Source organism: Lithobates pipiens, unplaced genomic scaffold, assembly GCF_037356315.1.
Source record: "Lithobates pipiens isolate NorthernLeopardFrog02 unplaced genomic scaffold, aLitPip1_a1.2 Scaffold_19, whole genome shotgun sequence".
Taxonomy (NCBI): domain Eukaryota; kingdom Metazoa; phylum Chordata; class Amphibia; order Anura; family Ranidae; genus Lithobates; species Lithobates pipiens.
The window spans coordinates 531893595-531912887 of NW_027507764.1; the positions used below are offsets into that span (position 1 = coordinate 531893595).

The 19293-nt window shown below is 47.4% G+C and overlaps 1 protein-coding gene across 1 annotated transcript in view; it reads right to left on the reverse strand.

Annotated features, from left to right (window-relative positions):
* Positions 1–4625: 4625 nt before the first annotated feature.
* Positions 4626–19293, reverse strand: part of TIMM10 (translocase of inner mitochondrial membrane 10) — a 140705-nt gene continuing 126037 nt past the window's right edge. Inside the window, exon 3 of the mRNA XM_077493206.1 lies at positions 4626–5217. Coding sequence (XP_077349332.1) covers positions 5013–5217 — 205 coding nt within the window. The 3' untranslated portion in view covers positions 4626–5012. The remainder of the gene's footprint in view (positions 5218–19293) is intronic.

Genomic DNA, 19293 nt, shown 5'->3' on the forward strand with positions numbered 1-19293 from the left:
ATCTCATTAAATGATTATGGTGAAACGGGAGACGCTCTGAGAAGGGGATACATGAGTTGGAGATACCAGCAGTGCCTTTTAAAGGGACCGGATTGATAGTCTTGTTTGCGAGCACGTATGATCTCCCTAAAAAGAGATCTTGTCAGCTGGTAAGCCTCACTGAATCTGGTGGTGGAGGAATTTCTTTCTCTGGTTGCACTTGCTACATACTTGAAGGGTGTTTTATGGAGTCACCTAAATGGATTGAAGCCTCATCTTCTTGTCTCTCTCCCCTTTTTTGGACTGTTCCCTGAGTTTGGAGTCACTGACGGGTCTATTAACAATAGATCATCTAGGTTACGCCAACACTGTTATGCCCTGTGCCCTCAACCTGGCTAGAGGTGGGGCCAGTATTTTTGTGAATAACCGTGGTGCTGTGGCTAGCCCGGAGGGTAAGGCCGCAAACTGAAAGTGTTCCACTTCGAATTGCAGAAACCTTTGGCGAGTGGGAAATATAGGGACATGCAGATATGCATCCCTGATGTTGATGGACGCCAGAAGTTCGCCTTGTAGGATGGCGACCACTGACCTGAACGACTCCATTCCAAATGAGCGACTTTTTAGGAACCAATTTAGATTTTTTTAGATCCAGAATGGGCCTGACATCTACATTCGGTTTTGGTACCGTAAACAGGCTTGAATAGCAACTTAAACCTTGTTCTTCTGCGGAGATCTGCACGATCACCCCTTGAGTCAATAATCGGTTGAACGCTTGAAACGGGGATTGTCTTTTCCCTGGATCCTTGGGAACGTTTGATGTCAGAAAGTGAGATGGTGAAAACTCCCGAAACTCTAGTTTGTATCCTAGAGTCACTGTGGAGAGAGCCCATCTGTCCTGAGTATCCCTCTGCCAGACTTCCGCAAAATGCAGAAGTCTTCCCCCCACCTTGGTGAGGGGAGATGCCTCTTCAGGAAGAGGTCTTAGTATTCTGCTTTGTAGTCTTGGGGCTCCAGGTCTTCCTTTGAGCCTGGGCCTGACCCTGCGATTTTCCTCTGAAATTGGACGGTGGAAGCAGTCGCCACTGCCTAGAGGCGGATGCGCTTGGCACAGGAGAGAAAACCTGTTTAAAAGGACATTTATACTTTCTTTTGACTGGCAAAAGAGTACTTTTTCCACTGGAAATTGGATGTATTTATCCAAATCATTGCTCCCCATGAAATGGGAAAGGACAGTAGGTTTTTGTAGGGTGCTCCGGCAGATCAACCCTTTAGCCAAAGGGTCCTATGCATGTGTACTAGCACAAGTGCGAGGCGATATGCCTGGTGAATAGAATCCTTTAAAACATCTATGGCAAAATAGAAATGCTTTTTGTAAATCGGCCAACTCACTGGCCTGTTGTGCAGGGAGGTCGTTAAGGGCCTCTGAACTAGTCTTAAGGACTGACAGATGCCTATAGCTGCAATTGCTGGTTGAGCAACAGTACCTGCTAAAGAAAGAGGATTTTAACAGGAATTCCAACTTTTTATCTGTTGGATCCTTTAGCATTTTGTGCATTGTCCACTGGCTGTGAAGGTTTCAAGGAACCCAAAGAAGAAACCAGGCTTTCAGCTGACTCTGTTAGGGGTAGCATGAAAAGTGGAGCGAACCATGTCTATAAGGATTTGTACCTCAGATTGTGAAGCTGAAACTTAAACTGTTTCCTCCTTAGAGGAGTAATCTGTGTTTTTCCTGATCGTTTGAGGGTAATACCTCATCCTGTCCCCACTGTTCCCCTGGTAAGGGGTTTGGAGTGGGAAAGAGGTATCTAGCAGGCTTTTTATCCCCTTTAATGGAGGATGCGATTAAAGCCGCTAATCTACTTTCTAAGCCCTGCAGGGCAGAGGAGAATGCATCTTCAGTCACATATACAGGGACTGAAGTGTGAGAAGCAGTTACACCACCAATTGCTTCCAATGACTCACCCTGGCTTGCCATGTCTGGAGTTCCCAGCACCTGGGGTGGTTTTGGTGCCTTAGTAGTAAGCCTTGAAGCCATAGTGCAAAGCACAAAAAGCAAAAAGGTACGCCAAGAACTGTTCTATTTATTTGAACAATAGTAGGAAAAACAGTGGTAGCATAGAATGATCTAATGCTAAACAATGTTTTTTCCTGTACTGCAAATGCCTGTGTAAACCCCTCACATGCATCAGCGCTTCTGTGTCCTGTGGCATCCTTCCTTCAGCTGCTCTGAGACACTGTTTCCCAGAGTATCAGCTTTAAGCTTTTTCAGGTGTGAGCCTGATTGTCTATGCGCCATGCCCTTTCCTGTGCTTTAGCAAGAGTCACCTCAGAGGGGAGGGGATTTACACAGCAGTTATCAGCTTTTCAGATTTATGCTTGTTTAAAACATAACACGTATCCCTATCCAGTTTCCCCATTTAGAGGGAGAAGAGACCCCCCCTCCAGCTGCTGAGACACACACGCTGTATTAGCACATATTTAAATAGGGTCTATACACTATTACTCCCTCTAGAGGAGTTTTTAAGGCATTTTACAATATAATTGAAAGTAATACAGGTGAACTTTACAGCAGTATCCTGCAGTGAGGAAAGCATAGGAACTGCAACCAGACAGATCCAAACTTCACGCATCACGGCAGGCAGTGTGGTTAAACCTTCAAAGACCAGGCCCTTTTAAAAGGGGTTCCACTCCTTTGGACAATGTATAGCACCCCTCAGGACAGCTTTAGGTAATGTAGCTAGACCAAAAAGAGTCCTGGTTCCTAGGGTACAGCCCTCAAAGAGGAGCGTTACAGGCAAAACCTCGTTCTTCTATGCGAGGCCGAGTACCATCCTGGAGCCACAGTGGTGGGATGGATCCAGTTGTGGAGACTTTTTATATCCAGCATGGATCCCTCCTGGAGCTCCGCAGAGCACATCTTCACTCATGCGGACACCTTTAGATGCTGGCGAAAAAACTGAGGTACTCTTGGAAGGAGGAGGGGTTATACAGGGGAGTCAACTTCCTGTATTGGGTGTGCCAGTGTCAACACCCGAAGGTAGCTATAACCCACTAACTAAATACGTAGCCTCCCTGGCGGTATTCCCGAGTTTGGCTCGGGATGAATTTAATTTCCATAAGCAGTATTCGAGCCAGACTCGGGATCCCATCGCAGGATCTATGTAGGGGTTTACTTACCTTGTCCCCTGGATCCAGCGATGTCTCCCCGCTGTGATCAGCGAGCCGCCGTGTCTCGCTCAATCTGTGACAGCGCAGAGCTCCGTTCCCTGCGAGCGTTGCGTCGCACGGGGATGGAGTTCGTGCCAAATTCAAAAAGTAAAAAAAACACAGTATACTGTCATCTTAAAGTACTGTATCAAATAATTACACATTCCCTTTGTCCCTAGTGGTTTGTCCAGTGTCCTGCATGCAGTTTTATATTATAAATACGGTTCTTTATGCCAGGAAATGAGATTGTCCATAGCAACCAAAAAAATTGCACTTTACATCAAAAGTGATTATAGACCAGCTAGAAAACAGCGATACTAAATTAAAATCACTCGCAGAATTGAGCGATAGCAATTTGTGGGGAAATTCCTCATCAAACACTAAAAGGAACGACAGCGAAGATTCTGCAATTCAGCATATTTCAGTGTTTTTGATTTGATTACATTATTGAACAATTGTTATTATATGTTATTTATTTGATTATAATATATATATATATATATATATATATATATTATAATTTATGATTTCATATTTCAAATTTTATCATACCCGGGATGTCTATTAGACTCTTGTTTGGATGGATTTAAGTGAATTATTTCTAAGAATTACAGGCCTACAATATAAAATGCCAAATTTCCATGCAAAATAATGGCACCGCTTTCAGCGCCTAAAATCTGACATAATCAATCATACCGCCAGGGAGGTTAAGGCTCTGTGTCCTATGATGTATGATAAAGAAAAGAGTCCATCTGGTGGTGAAGTGCATATTGATCTTTGTTGAGGGAGTCAATATAGAGGCGAGAGGTTGCCCATGGGGGATTCACGGTGGTGCAGGCGTTTCTACTTGCGCACTCTTGCAGAATTTACTTGGTAGTGATATACATTACAAAGTTGTATGGGACTATTGCATTCACAATTATATTGACTCTTGCTGATTTATTGTTTGATTGGTAGTTTTTTTTTGTTTTGTTTTTGAGGATTGCTGAAAACACAAGATTATATATGTTAGGTGTGTGTGTGTAATTATATATATGTGTATTTTTAAATTTATTGATGTCACAATTACAATTTTCTGTACACTAGCCCTGAGGAAGAGGGAGGCACTTCCCCTGGAAGGAATTGGTTTCATTTGATACTTTTGTTCATTAAGCACTTCAATTTGATCTTTTTAGGTCATGAACTTTGGTACTGGGCATGCCTCAATACCCACCCCAGAATTTTGCCATCAAATGAGTGTTCGTTGAGACCATTCAAGAGGGAGCAGCCCAAACACCATGACAAGGTACATTTACACAGCACCTTCACTACACATCAGGCCCTGTAGAGATGAACTGAATTCTAGGATATATCCGACATCAGTACTGCACTCCTATTAGCCCAGCACTGTCACACTTACACATCAACCCCCATATGGTTTAGGCACACTTTGTTAATAGTTTAATAATGATCATAATGTATTTTTATTGAAAATATTGTTTTTGAGACATTTGCGTAACCATCATGGGAACGACAAAATCAGGAGATCTTTCTATTGTACCTAATGCCTATGCTTTCTGAAAACGTATGGGGTTAAAAGGCAAGGGGAAGATGCAGTGAATACTAAAACCATTCTCTATCAAATAGGAGTACAAAATAAAAAACAGAAATAAAAATACAAAATGCCATATGTATCAAAAGTAACCCAAAGGACCAGGCTGTTTTCTATAAAAAGTGGATGCCTCTTGGTTGTTTTAAGCTTCAACAGTTTATCCTTTTAGGATCATTTTGAACATAAGGACCAATATAAAATATATATTCATGGTACAGCTCCATAATCTGAAAAGCTATTGTCCAGGTCCCATTCCCTGTTGCATCTTCTTCATCAGTTCTTCATCTTGCATAGATAGCTCAGTGAGTTTCTTGCCCATGCGCTCATGAATATCCAGGTACTTTGACACACAGCGGTCCAGGCAAACACTCTCACCTTTAGACAGTTCTGGCTCCTTATAGTGAGGAGGAACACACTTTTTGTGACAGGCTCCAGTCATTCTAGAAAAATAAAAAAATTAAATACATAAGGAAAGCCTTTCACATTACTAAAAAATATCAACTATATTGCACTAAAAGGTATTACTCTGGATGTATATATTTATATAGCACCAACAGTTAAGGATTTTTAATCAGGCACAGCATATATATGTTGTTGCCTGTGTTTTTTTTTTCTTAGTACCATGGAAAACAATCATAAAAGAAAGTGGGACTTTATGCTCATTTCCCTTTTACCTGCAGCAGCTCACACAGGCGAAGAAGAAGGCGAAGAAGAAGGCAAAGAAGGCGGCGAAGAAGAAGGCGAAGAAGAAGAAGGCAAAGGCGAAGGAGAAGAAGGCGAAGGCGAAGGAGAAGAAGGCGAAGGCGAAGAAGAAGGTTTTGCTGCTGCTTTCAGGATATGAGGCACTGGCAAACTAGAACACTAAGGACAGCCCAGTATTAGCCACCTCAGGTAAATATAGGGTTAGATCATAAAAATAACAAAGGGCAAGACACCATGTCCCATAATGTAGTCCAAGAAAAAGATTTTACATGCAAGGCAAAAATCCTATTTTTTTTTAAATTGTACATTACAGGACAAAAAGGAGTATTCTGGAACTTTGGGGTGTGCAAAAGCAGTCCAACTGAGAGGTGGGCAACACCACAACAAATGGCTAATTGGTTCATGAAAAACAAAAAACAGAGGTCTCAACAGCTCACAGGGCCACCTAAAGAAACCTATGACCAAAGCTGGCATTTTCAAAGGCCTGAACTTCCACTTGATTTAAATGAACATGCAAGTTGCATTTTTTATTTTTTTTAGCTGCAAACACATGTCCCCATGGGACTTCCACTAAGGTCTCTTGCGCCTCCAAAGCACCTTCTTTGGCTTGCTCCAAAGAAGGTCCTGGACTGGAAACCTCTCCAGAGCCAGATAATGGGCAGGGCCAGTTGATTGGTACCCAAGATAGTCAAAAAGCAATACTGAGATCAGCGAGTAACAAACAACACATCTAAAATATGCACCCTGCAGCTGTCTTAAGTCCACAATATGGCAGTGGAGCCTTAATATCACAGGCAACCTGGGTACAATCGTTCAGTCCACCTGCTCTCACCTATCCATCAGAATGCATGTGCCTCCACTGTGGGGACACTTATAAGTTAGTGTTAGGCAGGGCAGGACTTAGGGTGGTGGAGGCCCCGGGCTTGAGTCACTTTTGGGCCCTACCCTCTATACATTACCGTATTTATCGGCGTATAACGTGATGGCGTATAATATGCACACCAAGTTTAGCAGGGAAGTTTAAGGGGAAATAAATAAAAAAATAAAAAAAAAAAAAAAACTTTAAATCCCCATCAATGCCCATCTGCAGCCTTGCCCATCCATCTTCAGCCTTGCCCCAGTGTCATTTGCAACCTTGAAGTTTAAAAATGGCGCCGCCGAGATACAGAGTCCTGTGCATCTCGGTGACTCTCGGGTCCTCTCTGCGGTGTAACGACATATTCGGTGACCCATCGCAGTTTGCTACGGAAGTGGTGTTCCGTTGCCGCCATCTTGGTACACCCCCACACTCGTCCACAGTAAGGATACACTGAGAAGGGGTAAAGCGGACATGTTGTTACACCCACTGGAGGTTTGCATTCTACACTTATTTAGAACAGTAAAGTCAGATTATATAGTGAATTACAGAACTTAGAACTCCGTCTGACTACTTAGATCTTGAATTTTAAAAGCAGGGGCAACCCTGCTCTTCTTACAGGGTTGCTAATCTGACAGAAGTTTGCTGCTTTTAAAATTCAACATCTAAGTAGTCAGACGGAGTTGTAAGTACTGTATTTCACTATATACTAACTTTTTTTTTTGTAATTGTTTATTTTCAACATCATACAGAAGAAAATATACATGAGATATGAATATTAACGCATCAAGAATGCAGGTATACTTTGATTACAAGGCATACAAAATCTAAACATATAGAGGCATAGCGATGTGATTAAAGTAGTGATCTTCCACCGTATCTTTAAGGGGGTTATAGACAGAATCTGTAAACAGACTATATAACCTCAAAGAGAGCTTTAAGGAAAAAATAAAAAATAGATTTCAGACCTTCTCTCGGGGACATGTATGTATCCAGGTTTATCTAAGTAGGAGCAATCCCATCAGAACCATATGTAGACTCGTCCCATGTTGACCAAATTTTAGAAAATTTCTGCATCTTATCCTCCACTACGGCCGTCAAGTGTTCCATTCTGCGTATGTCAGCTACAGTGGTGATCAATTGCGGAAGTGTAGGTGGAGAGGTGGACAACCATAACCTGGGTATGACCCTTTTAGCAGCCAATAAGATAAAGGACAACAATCTGCGCAAGGCCTTAGAAATACCAGAGAAAGGGAGGCCTAGCAGATAATGCATGGGCGTCAGGGGAATAGGAGTGCCAGCCAGTGTTTCTAACAGATTTTGGACTTGGAGCCAGAACTGGTGGACTAGGGGGCAGTCCCAAAAAATATGGTAGTGAGAGCCGACTTCCCCACCACATCTCCAGCATTGTTTCGAAATTAACCTGTTACGGGCATGTAGAATATCTGGAGTCCTATACCAGTGCATTAGAACTTTGTAAGCAGTTTCCTTGTGGGTCACACATCGAGATATTCTGGAAGTGTGCTCCCATATGTTCCCCCAGTCCACCAGGGAAATATCGTGTTGTAGAATCTGAGACCATTTCCTCATGTAGTGGTGGGTGTTCACCGTCATAGGTATGGCGTCATGTAATATCGTGTAAATAGTAGAGATCAGTCTGGGTTCGTAAGGACCCTTAGCACATAGGCTCTCAAAGTCTGTGGGTTTGTCCAGAGTCAGAGAGGGGGACTTGATAGAGAAAAAGTGTCTGATCTGTAAGTATGAATGTAGAAGCCTTTGGGGGATCTGGTGTTGCTTTTGCAAGGTGGGAAAAGTCAATAAATGGCGTGTCGCCGGGTTAACAAAGTGTCGGAGTTGAAAGAGTCCCGCTTGGGTCCATGGTAGCATACGATCATAGGACAGGCTATCTGGGATGTCTGGGTTAAATAGGATATTTAAAAGCGGTGGACACGGTGAGGATAGGGAAAAGCGGTCATTGCACCTTTTCCAGATATTCAACGTGAACAACATGGGAGCTAGGCATATGTGCCGTAATTGGGGCATATGAAGGGCAGTAGAAGGCCAAAGCATATAGCAAGGATGTACCGGGGCTGTAACACTCATTTCTATTTCTGACCATCTATTTGGGGCCTTCCGGGAGGTCCAGGAGGTAAGAACTCTCAGGTGTGTGGCATAATAGTATTTAATGAAATCTGGGCCTCCGAGCCCCCCCTATTCCTCCGAGCCAGGACCACTAACCTGTGGGAAGCGTTATTCCAAACAAAACGGAGGCTTCTCCTTTGAAGGGATTTCAACTGTGACATAGGAATAGCCACAGGTAGAGTTTCAAACAAATATAATAACTTAGGGAGGATAGACATTTTAAGGACATTGATTCGGCCCAACAGGGATAGGGGGAGAGATGTCCAGTATGTCAGCAAGCGATTAATTTCTGAGAACAGGGGGGGGAAATTGGCCTTATATAAAGTATCATAGGAAGCAGTAATGCGAACCCCCAGGTATTTAAGTGAGTGAGGACACCAGTGGTAATTATACTTACTTTGAAGCGAAGATAAGAGGGACGGGGTTATGTTTACAGGTAATGCTTCGGTTTTAGTATCATTAATTTTGAAACCCGAGAGGCTACCAAAAGTGGATAGTAGGTGGTGAAGGTGTGGTAGGGATGTGTGCGGGTGGGTGAGAGTTAGGAGGACATCGTCCGCGAATAAGGATATTTTATATTCTGCGTTGCGGAGGCAGACTCCTTTAATATCTGAACATTCCCGTATAGCCGCAGCTAGGGGTTCCAGACTGAGGATAAAGAGCAATGGCGATAGAGGGCAACCCTGTCTCGTACCGTTGCTAAGGGAAAACGGACGGGACAGATGGGAGGAGAGTTGTACCTGGGAGGTGGGCTTCGAGTATAGGGCTTGGAGGGCGTGAATAAAGGGGCCTGAAAATCCAAAGTGGTTTAGTATCGCAAACATAAATGGCCAGCTAAGGCGATCAAATGCCTTTTGGGCATCTAAACTGAGTATCAAAGCGGGGTTTTTAGTTTTAGTAAGCAGGTCTATAAGGTCAATTGTGCGGCGGGTATTGTCCCCCGCATGTCTTGTGGGAACGAAACCCACCTGATCTCTATGGATCAACGCTGGCAGCAGTAGAGAGAGCCTGTTCGCTAGAATCTTGGTAAAGATTTTGTAATCAGAGTTCAATAAGGCTATGGGATGATAATTGTCAGGGAGGGAAGGATCCTTATCTGGTTTAGGGATAGTGGTTATGACTGCATGTAGGAACGAGGGGTGTGGTATTGTGCCCTGGAGCAGTGAGGAGAATAGGGTCAGCAGGTGTGGGGACAGGGATTCTAGGAACGTCTTATAATAGGAGTATGGAAGGCCATCTGGTCCTGGGGCCTTATGTGTGGGGAGATGTTTAATTACGTCAACTAGTTCGTCAGTGGAGATAGGTTGGTTTAAGGAGGAGCGTTGCTCTGGTGAGAGTTTTGGGAGGTGAATAGATGATAGGAAGGAGTCCAACCTGTCTTGTGGGAACTGATCCTGTGTGCCCGTGTTCAGGCAGTTGTAAAGTTTGTTATAATATTCTCTGAATACTCCGGACATGGTCTGAGGGCAGTGCGTTGGTGTACCGTCTGATTGCATTATATAATCAGGAATGGATAAAAAGGGCCGGGGCTTAAGTTTGTGGACAAGCATCCTATGTGGTTTGTCTGCAAACTCATAGAACTTTCGCTTAGACCATAACTTTGATTTTGAAATGTCTTTTGCGTCTATAGCCTTAATGTGGTTGCGAATAGTAGTCACTGTACGCAAGCGATCCACCGTAGGGGAGCGGAGTAACCGCGCCTCCGCGACCTGCAGCTGGGCCACAAGCTCCACCCTCAGCCTAACAGAGTCCCGCTTCAGACGTGAGCCAGCTGAGATGCACTCCCCCCTAAAAACTGCCTTGTGGGCCTCCCACACAGTAGATATATCTGAAATGGAGCCTACATTGAGATGGAAAAACTCCTCCAATCTCTTGAGCAGTCTATCTTTGGTTTCAGCTTGTCGCAATAGAGACTCATTCAGTCTCCAGTGGCAAGTTTTAGGTGATGCGTTATGGAGCGTCACATTGAGAGTGATGGGAGCGTGATCAGACCACGTGATAGGCTCTATTTCAGAAGATACCACATTGGGTAGCAAGGGTGCAGTTATTAGAAAGTGGTCCAGTCGGGAATACAATTTATGTGGGGGGGGGGGAAAAGGTGTATTGGCGATGGGTGGGATATGTTTCACTCTCCATGCATCAAAGAGATTGTGGGAGCGGATTAGTTTGCGAAAGGAGGTGGACAGTTTAAGAGTTTGGAGGGACGGGGTTTGTTGAGAGAGTGCTAATCTATCCCTACCAGGGGACATACACATGTTGAAATCCCCGCCTATGATTGCGAAAGGCTGAGAGAAGGAGCGCAGCCGATCCAATACTCTAGTGAGGAAGCCAATTTGTCCCGTATTAGGGGCATAAATATTAGTTAAGGTAAAGGAGGTGTTTAGGTGAGAACAGTTCAGGAGTATAAACCGACCTTGGGGATCTAGGATCGAAGCAAGGATCCGTATAGGGCATGAACGTTTAATCAAAATGGCTACTCCAGCCTTCCCAGATGGGCTGGAGGCCATAAAAACAGTAGGGTACAGCTTGGAGGCAAATTTAAATGAGCCCTCCGGGCGGAAGTGCGTCTCCTGAACCATTATCACATCAGCCCCTGAGGATTTGAATTCCCGCAGGGCTAGCCAGCGTTTTCTTAAGGAATTCAAGCCCTTAACATTACAGGAAAATATTTTTAGAGCCATAATACATTCATGGAATAATTAGCAGATGATATTGGAATCTGGTACATGTGGTTGGAGTGCTCTGATCTAAGGAGGTCTGGAAGAGGCATATACACATCAGCATTTCCTAGTAACATAAAATTGTATGTCAAGTTTACAACCTGCAGCGACATGTAAGAACCAGGACAGGTCAAAAAAGGACCTGGTAAAAACTTTGAAAAATTGAAAAAAATAACCTGAGTAAAATATAGAGACAAAAATGAAGAGACAAAAAACAAAAAACATAAAACATGTATCTTGAAAGCCTGAAGGATATAAAATCTTCAGGGAGCCAAGACCTATAAAGGGACATAACAAACATTTGGAGTGGTAAACTATGTACCGCTCCCGCAAAGAATGATTAACCTCGGACTCTTAACATTTGAACAGTGGTCAGACATACCACCTTCGACTGGGAGTACAATACCAGCTGGAGGGGCCCCGCGGGGGGGGGGGGGGGGGGGGAGGGGAGGAGGCTCGTTGAGCACTACAGAAATGGGAGAAATTTAAAGTTAGGGGGATGTTCCCCGAAGAGTTCCTGAAGAGGTCCGATAGGTTCCTGGAAACCAAGGGTAAGGAGGTGCAATTCGGACAGGCGCCGGAACTTCAGGCAGGTTGTTTAGGCACGTTGGGGCGTTGCGGTGTGGAGAAGCCTCTCTGATGTCTCTGACGAACTGGGGTCCAAATTGCCATAGGGGCTTGGAGAGGTTTGGGGGCCAGAGCGGGCGGGGGGAGTTGGAGGTCCTCTTCCGGGACAGGTGGGAGGCCCAAATTGCGAACGAAGGCCTCACATTCATGCAATTCTCTGATAGAGTATTGTGTGCCATCTTTGGATGCTGACAGCCGAAAAGGGAAACCCCATCTGTAGGGGATTTGGTGTAATTGGAGGTGTGCAGTGATTGGTCGGAGGTTGCGCCTTTTGGCCAAGGTGATGGGAGAAAGGTCGCTGAAGATCTGGATCTTAGAGCCTTTGAAATCGATGCGATTTTTATTGCGTGTGGCTGCAGTTAAAGCTTCCTTGCTGTCATAATAGTGGAAACGGACTATAATGTCCCTTGGATTGGATCCAGGAGGAGGTTTAGGGGCCAAAGATCTATGGGCTCTGTCTAGACGCCAATCGATATCTGGTATGTGCGGAGCCAGAGTGACAAACAGATCAAGCAAGTATACCCGCAACTCCTTATCACTGACTGTTTCAGGGACTCCACGAATCCTCACGTTTGAGCGACGTTCTCTATTTTCCAAATCTTCTTGTTGTAGTTGTATTTGGGAGACTGTGTGTTTAAGAAATGCGTTTTCGTCCTCCAATACGTGCATGTATTGCACATTCTCATCAAATTTAGATTCCAAAGTGGCAGTACGCTCTCCAAGCTGGTCGATCTCTCCCCTAAGCTCCCGAGCAAGCTTTCCAACCTCTGTAGCTATATTGCGTGTCAAATCCTGTAGGAGTGTCTGTAGTTTCAGGTCCAGGACCGTTACCGTAATTGCTTCGGCAGGATTTGTTTGCTGGGTAGAGCCACCTTTGTGAAGAGAACTAGGTGTGGAGGGCAGGGGGTCGGTGGCCTCTAGTGGTTCTGCCAACGTGTGTAAGGCTGGAGATTGCGATCTGTGTAGGTATCGCTCCATGACGTGTGCTGGACGGGAGGTCGATGGCGGGATAAAGCCTTGATATATATTCTTTTGAAAACCAACTTTGCCCATGTAGTATCCGGAGGGGTCCGGGGGGCAGCTGATAATGACCCTGTGTATGTGAGAGCTTATGAAGCGGTGCAGGGTCCCTTAGGAAAGGAGCGGTATATTAAGCCATACTAAGACATGGTGTCAGCGTTGTTAGTCGCCCATGAGTTCTGCTAGTTTGCGCTGATTCCAACAACTGAAATTATGAAAGTCTCAGGAGAAGGGGGGTATGTCTCTTTAGGGGCTTGTTGAAGAGGCTGTGTAGGGAGAGCTGACTGGTGAATAGATGACTCCCGTGAACTGACCGTAGCCGTCTGCCTTGATGGTCAAGCAATTTCACCCAGACCAGGGGGGGGGGGGGGGCACGGAGACTCCGAGCGGAGATGGCGGAGGCCAAGCCAGGTGTAGCCTGGAGAAGGGGCCTTAGCCGGAGCTCTAACCCACTAGGGCGGTAGTCAGGCTGTGAAGAGCCTGAACCCAGGAGGAGGCCGGGTCGGAGAGAGGGCCGTGGAGCCGTGGGGATGGGGAGAGTGTCCAGAACACAGTGGGGCGAGGTCTGGGGAAAGCAAGGGCCCCCTGGGCTAAGACAGTGCCTCACCTGCGGACCGTGGAGCTCACAATCACTGCCTCTTCCTCAGCTGTCTTGGGATCTTGGAGCGTGGGGGGAGAAGATGACAGCTGTAGTGTCCAGATTCCAGTGAGTGGGCCCCCTGCCAGGCGCTGGGGCAGAAAGGTGTGGTAGCTGGCAGGCTTCACTGGGCCTTGCTAGGCCTCACTAGGCCGCATCCGCGGCAGACAGTCCCGGGGGCCCCTCGGACCTCCAGAGGTCCCCAATTAGTGACTAGGGCCGACCAGGTGGCAAGGGGAGCCGTGCAGCCCACCAGGAGGGCCTCCGTTAGCGTGATTAAGGAGGGTGGAGGCCGGGAAGACGGCCGCGGCGTCCTCCCGCCGGGCGCTGTTGTAGGAAAGTGCGGGGACTGGCTGGCTGTACTAGGCCGCACTAGGCCGCATCCGCGGCAGACAATCCCGGTGGCCCCACGGGCCTCTGGACCTTACCGGGCACGGAGTAGGGCAGTCCGGATGGCGGGGAGATCCACTGCCAGGTCCCCCGTTGAAGTGGTGGAGGAGGATGAAGGGCAGGGAAGATGGCGACGGCGGCCGAGGACGGACTAGGCCGGCGTCTCTCTCCGCGGATCCCAGGCCAGTCTCGTCCCAATTTTCTTCCAGGCTGAGGCAGGACAGGTGGTGGGGTGCATAGGCCGAAGATTTGGGGAAAAACGGCCGTGTATGCACCCGGATTGCTGCGGATTACACTTGGCACTCAGGAGCAGTCTGTCATATACTAACTTTAATGTTATAAATAAGTCTAAAATGCAAAACTCCGGTGGGTTTAACATGTCTGCTTTACCCCTTCTTAGTGTATCCTTACTGTGGACGAGTGTGGGGTGACAGAACGTCACTTCCGTAGCAAACTGCGATGGGTCGTCAAAATGTCATTACAGTGGCTCTCAGTCCCAACCGGAGCAGAGTGTACTAGCCTCGGCTCGCAGTCACGCCGAGTCCCTGTGTTATGTCCATCATAGGGCGGAACAGGGCATGACTGAGCGGAGCCGAGCACGCTTGGCTATGTATCTCGGCGGGACCCATGGGCTTGAGCCCAGTCAAGCCCAATGGCAAGTCAGACCTTGGTGTTAGGTACCACAGATACCAGGGTGCCTTGACGAGGCTCTGTGGCTTACACATGCATTTGCAAATGTGTGCAGACTAAACCCCTGCTTTTAACGATAGATAGGGATGGGATCGAGTTAAACACCAGGCGTTCGCCGAAGCCAAAACTTTGTAGGCCATTCGCACCATATTCGTGTGGCGCTCACGGCCCACAATGCATGGCAGGATGCCTGTGGCCAATTATAGCTCAGGGGGTTTAGTACACACCCCACACTATATAAGGCCGCCTGCGCGGCAACGTTGTGTAGCGTGTTGCAGCGTTCATAGAGAGACAGGCAGGGACAGTGTCTACATTTCTTGTGAACCTATTGCAGATACAGGCAGTGTATTGTGCCACCTGCACAGTGTATACCTGAAGATACCCCCAATTGCTGGTGTTGTTCTAGTCCTATACCAGTAATTGCAGTCGGTGTACTGTGTCATCTACTCAGTGTGCACCTAAAGCTACCCCAATTGCTGGTGTTCTCATCTCCCTGCAGGCCATTAAGTATGTCTGGAAGGCCAACAAGGAGAGGCAGACAGTCAAGAGCCAATAAAAGAGGGCAAGCAGGCTGTGTCTAGAGGCAACTGGTCGTGGACGCGGTGCATCATCATCAGCACGTGGCCATGGGACACACTTGTCCTTATTTTCAGCAGCTGAACGTGTTGAGCCACAATACGCTGAAGACTTGGTAGAGTGGATGTCCAAGCCTTCCTCATCCTCTCTCACCCAGGCTCAGGGTACTGGCAAAGCAGCCTCCCTCGTCTCAATGGCATCAGTCACTCCTTCCCTAGACCCACCATGTCCTCCTGAGGCGTCCCCCAAACTGTTTGACCACAGTTTTTGGTACACGATCCAGGTGGATGCCCAGCGTTTTGAATGCTCTAATGACCATACCCAGCAAGAGGAAGGCAGTAGCGTGAGCCCAGAGAGAGGGGATGCCCTAGAACAGAGTTATGCAATTAACAGACCTCCAGCTGTTGCAAAACTACAATTCCCATCATGCCTCTGAGTATCATGCTTGTGGCTGCCAGAGTCTTGCTATGCCTCATGGGACTTGTAGTTTTGCAACAGCTGGAGGTCCGCTAATTGCATATCCCTGCCCTAGGAGGACAGCAATCTGGCAGTCATATTCCACCAGCTGCAGCATACTGCCAGGTTTGCTCCAGTGATGAGGGAGAGGATGAGGAGGTCACTGACTCCACGTGGGTGCCTGAGAGGAGGAGGAGGAGGAGGAGGAGGAGGAGGAGGAGGAGGCACAACTCCAATGAGGCAGGATGCCCTCCAGGGGCCAGCTTAAGGGCAGCACACAAACTGAAACACACCGTAGAGCTGTGCAGGGCGATGCCAAAAGTTCTTTGGTGTGGGGCTTTTTTGAGACGAGTGCATCAGATTGCACTGCTGCTATTTGCAACATATGTCTCAATCGTATCTCGCGTGGCCAAAACATCAGCCGCTTGGGCACCACATGCTTGAACAGATATGTTGACCTGCCATGCAGTTCGTTGGCAAGCGTACCTTAAAGACCCACACCAAAGAACAAAGCAGACCTCTCCTTGCTCCTCATCAGCTGGAATATCCAACCCCTCTATACCTTCAGTCCTCTCTGAAACCTGCACTGAGAGGAATGAAGGTGTAGAATTAGGTGTGTCACAGCCAAGTACTTGCGGGCACTCTGCTAGCAGTACACAGGCGTCGGCTTGTACCAGGCAAAATTTCCCTGCCCCAGCTGCTGGGCCGTCAAAAGAAGTTCACTCCCAGCCATCCACATGACCAGTGGTTGAATGCTAGCTTGGCTAAATTGCTAGCACTTCAATTGCTGCCTTTTGAGTTGGCATACTCGGCCCCCTTCCGTGAGTTTGTTGTTGTCAATGTGCGGTTCTTCAGTGGCAGGTTCCCAAACGCCAGTTTTCCTCATGGAAGGAGATTACAGGACTCTCTACCGGCATGTGGAAGGCAATGTCCATGCCTCGCTGCACAAGGCGGTCAATGGTAAGGTGCATATTACTGCTGACTCATAGTCCTGCAGGCATGGACAGGGATGTTACCCATCTTTCACGGTGCATTGGGTGACTCTTATGGCAGCTGGGAAGGATGCAGAAGGTGGTGCAGTAGTGTTAGAGGTTGTTCTACCACCACGCCTCTAAAATGCTACTACTGGTGATTCTGACACACCTCTCTCCTCCACCCCCTCCTCCTCTTCTTCCTCCATGGCCTCTTCCTGTGCTTTGTCCTCGGAACCAGCTGTGCTCCGTAGGCGTTCAAGGGGCTACGCAAGTACGCAGTCAAAAAGATGCCATGTGGTGCTTACGCTGGTGTGCTTAGGGGACAGGAGCCATACTGGGGCAGAGATTCTGTCAGCTCTGCAGGGGCAGGCTGAGAGGTGGTCGACACCACGCCAGCTTATGCCAGAAATGGTGGTTTATGACAATGGCACCAACCTCCTCTCCGCCCTCCGACAGGGACAACTGACCCATGTACCCAGTTTGGCTCACGTCCTTAACTTGGTGGTACGGCGGTTCTTGGGCAGGTACTTGGGCTTACAGGATTCCTGAGGCATGCCAGGAAAGTCTGTGTGCATTTCCGACGGTCATATAATGCCAGTGCTCGGCTGGCTGACCTCCAAAAGAAATTTAACCTGCCCAAGAACCGCCTAATCTGTCACATGCCTACCAGGTGAAACTCAACGTTGGCCATGCTGCAGCGGTTGCACACGCAGCAGAGGGCCATGAGTACTTCTGCGACTATGGCACCAGGACAGGGTCTTGTTTTTTTCCCCAGGGATGCATGCACTGTCCTGACATCATTTGAGGCGGCCACAAGGATGGTGAGCAGTGACAGTGCATGCATCAGTGACACTGTCCCTCTTGTACCTGTTGGAGCACATGTGTGGAATAATGGACAGGACACTTGAGGCAGAACAGAGGCAGGAAGAGGAGGACTTCCTTACCTCTCAAGGCCCCCTTTATCCAGTGTTCCCGCTGGCTCGTTGATCACACAGTAAGAGGAGGAGGAGGAGGAGGAGGAGGAGGAGGAGGAGGATGAGGAGGATGAGGAGGATGATTGTGTCAGCATGAAGGTGGAGCCGGGCACTCGGCATCAGTCTTTTAGGGATCATTTCCAGTCCCAAGAAACACATGGACTTGCTCGTGGCTGGGAGGAGGTGGCTGCGGATCATGTCATCCTTAGTGACCCAGAGGACTCCGGACCGAATGCCTGAGCTAACCTACGCTGCATGGCCTCTCTGATCCTGCAAAGCCTGCAGAAGGATCCTCGTATTCATCAAATCAAGGAGGGGAATCATTACTGCTAGCAACCCTCCTTGATACACTTTACAAGGGTTAGGTTGCGGTCCTTCTCTTGCCGTCGCAGAGGGAGCAGAGGATGAAACATCTTCGGGAGGCCTTGCAGAAAGGTCTATACAAAGCGTTCCCAGAGACTAGGTGGTTACAAATTCCTGTTCCTGGACAACGTGTTGCTGAGGCTTCAGTCAGTCAAAGGAGGAGCGGCGGAGGTGGTGGCCGTCTGACCAATGTGTTCAGACAATTTTTTTAGTCCACAGCCCCAAGGTATGATCGGTTCCAGCAGCCATCTCCAGCGTCTGTTTTACATGGTGCAGGAATACCTAGGGGCAAGATCAGACTCGGACACCTTTCCCACCGAAAATCCTCTGGGTTACTGGGTCTTGAGGATGGATCACTTGCCAGAGCTTGCACAGTATGCAATTGAGCTACTGGCCTGTCCTGCATCCAGCGTTCTTTCAGAACGCACATTCAGTGCTGCTGGAGGCTTTGTAACCAATCACAGGGTGCGCCTGTCCACCGACTGGGTTGATCGACTGACCTTTATAAAAATGAATCAGTCTTGGATCACCACCAGCTACCAAGCACCTGATGCTGATGTAACCGAATAATTTTTTGGGAAATGTCAGATCCCTTCAAGACTGCCTATGCTGATGCTGAGTGACTATCCTCTTCCTCCTCAATGATCATGCTGATAGCTTGTAAGAACATTTTTGGTTCTGGACACTGCCAGCAGTGCCTAAGGCCCAATTTTTCAGCCCCTGTTTAACAGGGGCATGCAATTACAATTTTTGATGCAATACTTTGCAGCAGGGCTCATTCCTGTGCTCCAACTAGAGTATTTGTGAGGGGTGGCAGTGCTGTGGCACCAGCACCAGTGCCTAGTGCCCTATTTTTCTGCCCCTGTTTAACAGGGGCATTTAATTACAATTCTTGATATTATATTTCACAGCAGGGCCCATTCCTGCACCCACCAAGAGTAACTGTTGTGGCACCAGCACCACCATAGGCCCAATTTTTCTACCACTGTTCAACAATGGCATGCAATTACAATTCTTGATATTAGTTCTCAGCAGGGTGTTCCGGCGCCCACCAAGAGCAACTCTGAGGGCTTACAGTGTTGTGGCAACACTAACACCTTAGGCTCAAATTTCTGCAGAGCATATAGGGCAGGCCCCTACTTTCAAACATCCAACTTACAAATGACTCCTACTTGCAAACGGAAGGAGACAACAGGAAGTGAAATGAAATCTACCCCTAGGAAGGGAAATTCTCTCCTGTAAGAGATGATATGGGGAAAAACATGTCTCCTCTCCACTGATGCTTTATCACCAATCCAGAAATGATATTATTGGACTTTAGGTTTATCTAATGGGGAGGGGGGGAGACATATGTGTGGATATTATAATGTATGGGGCAGGCAATGTGCC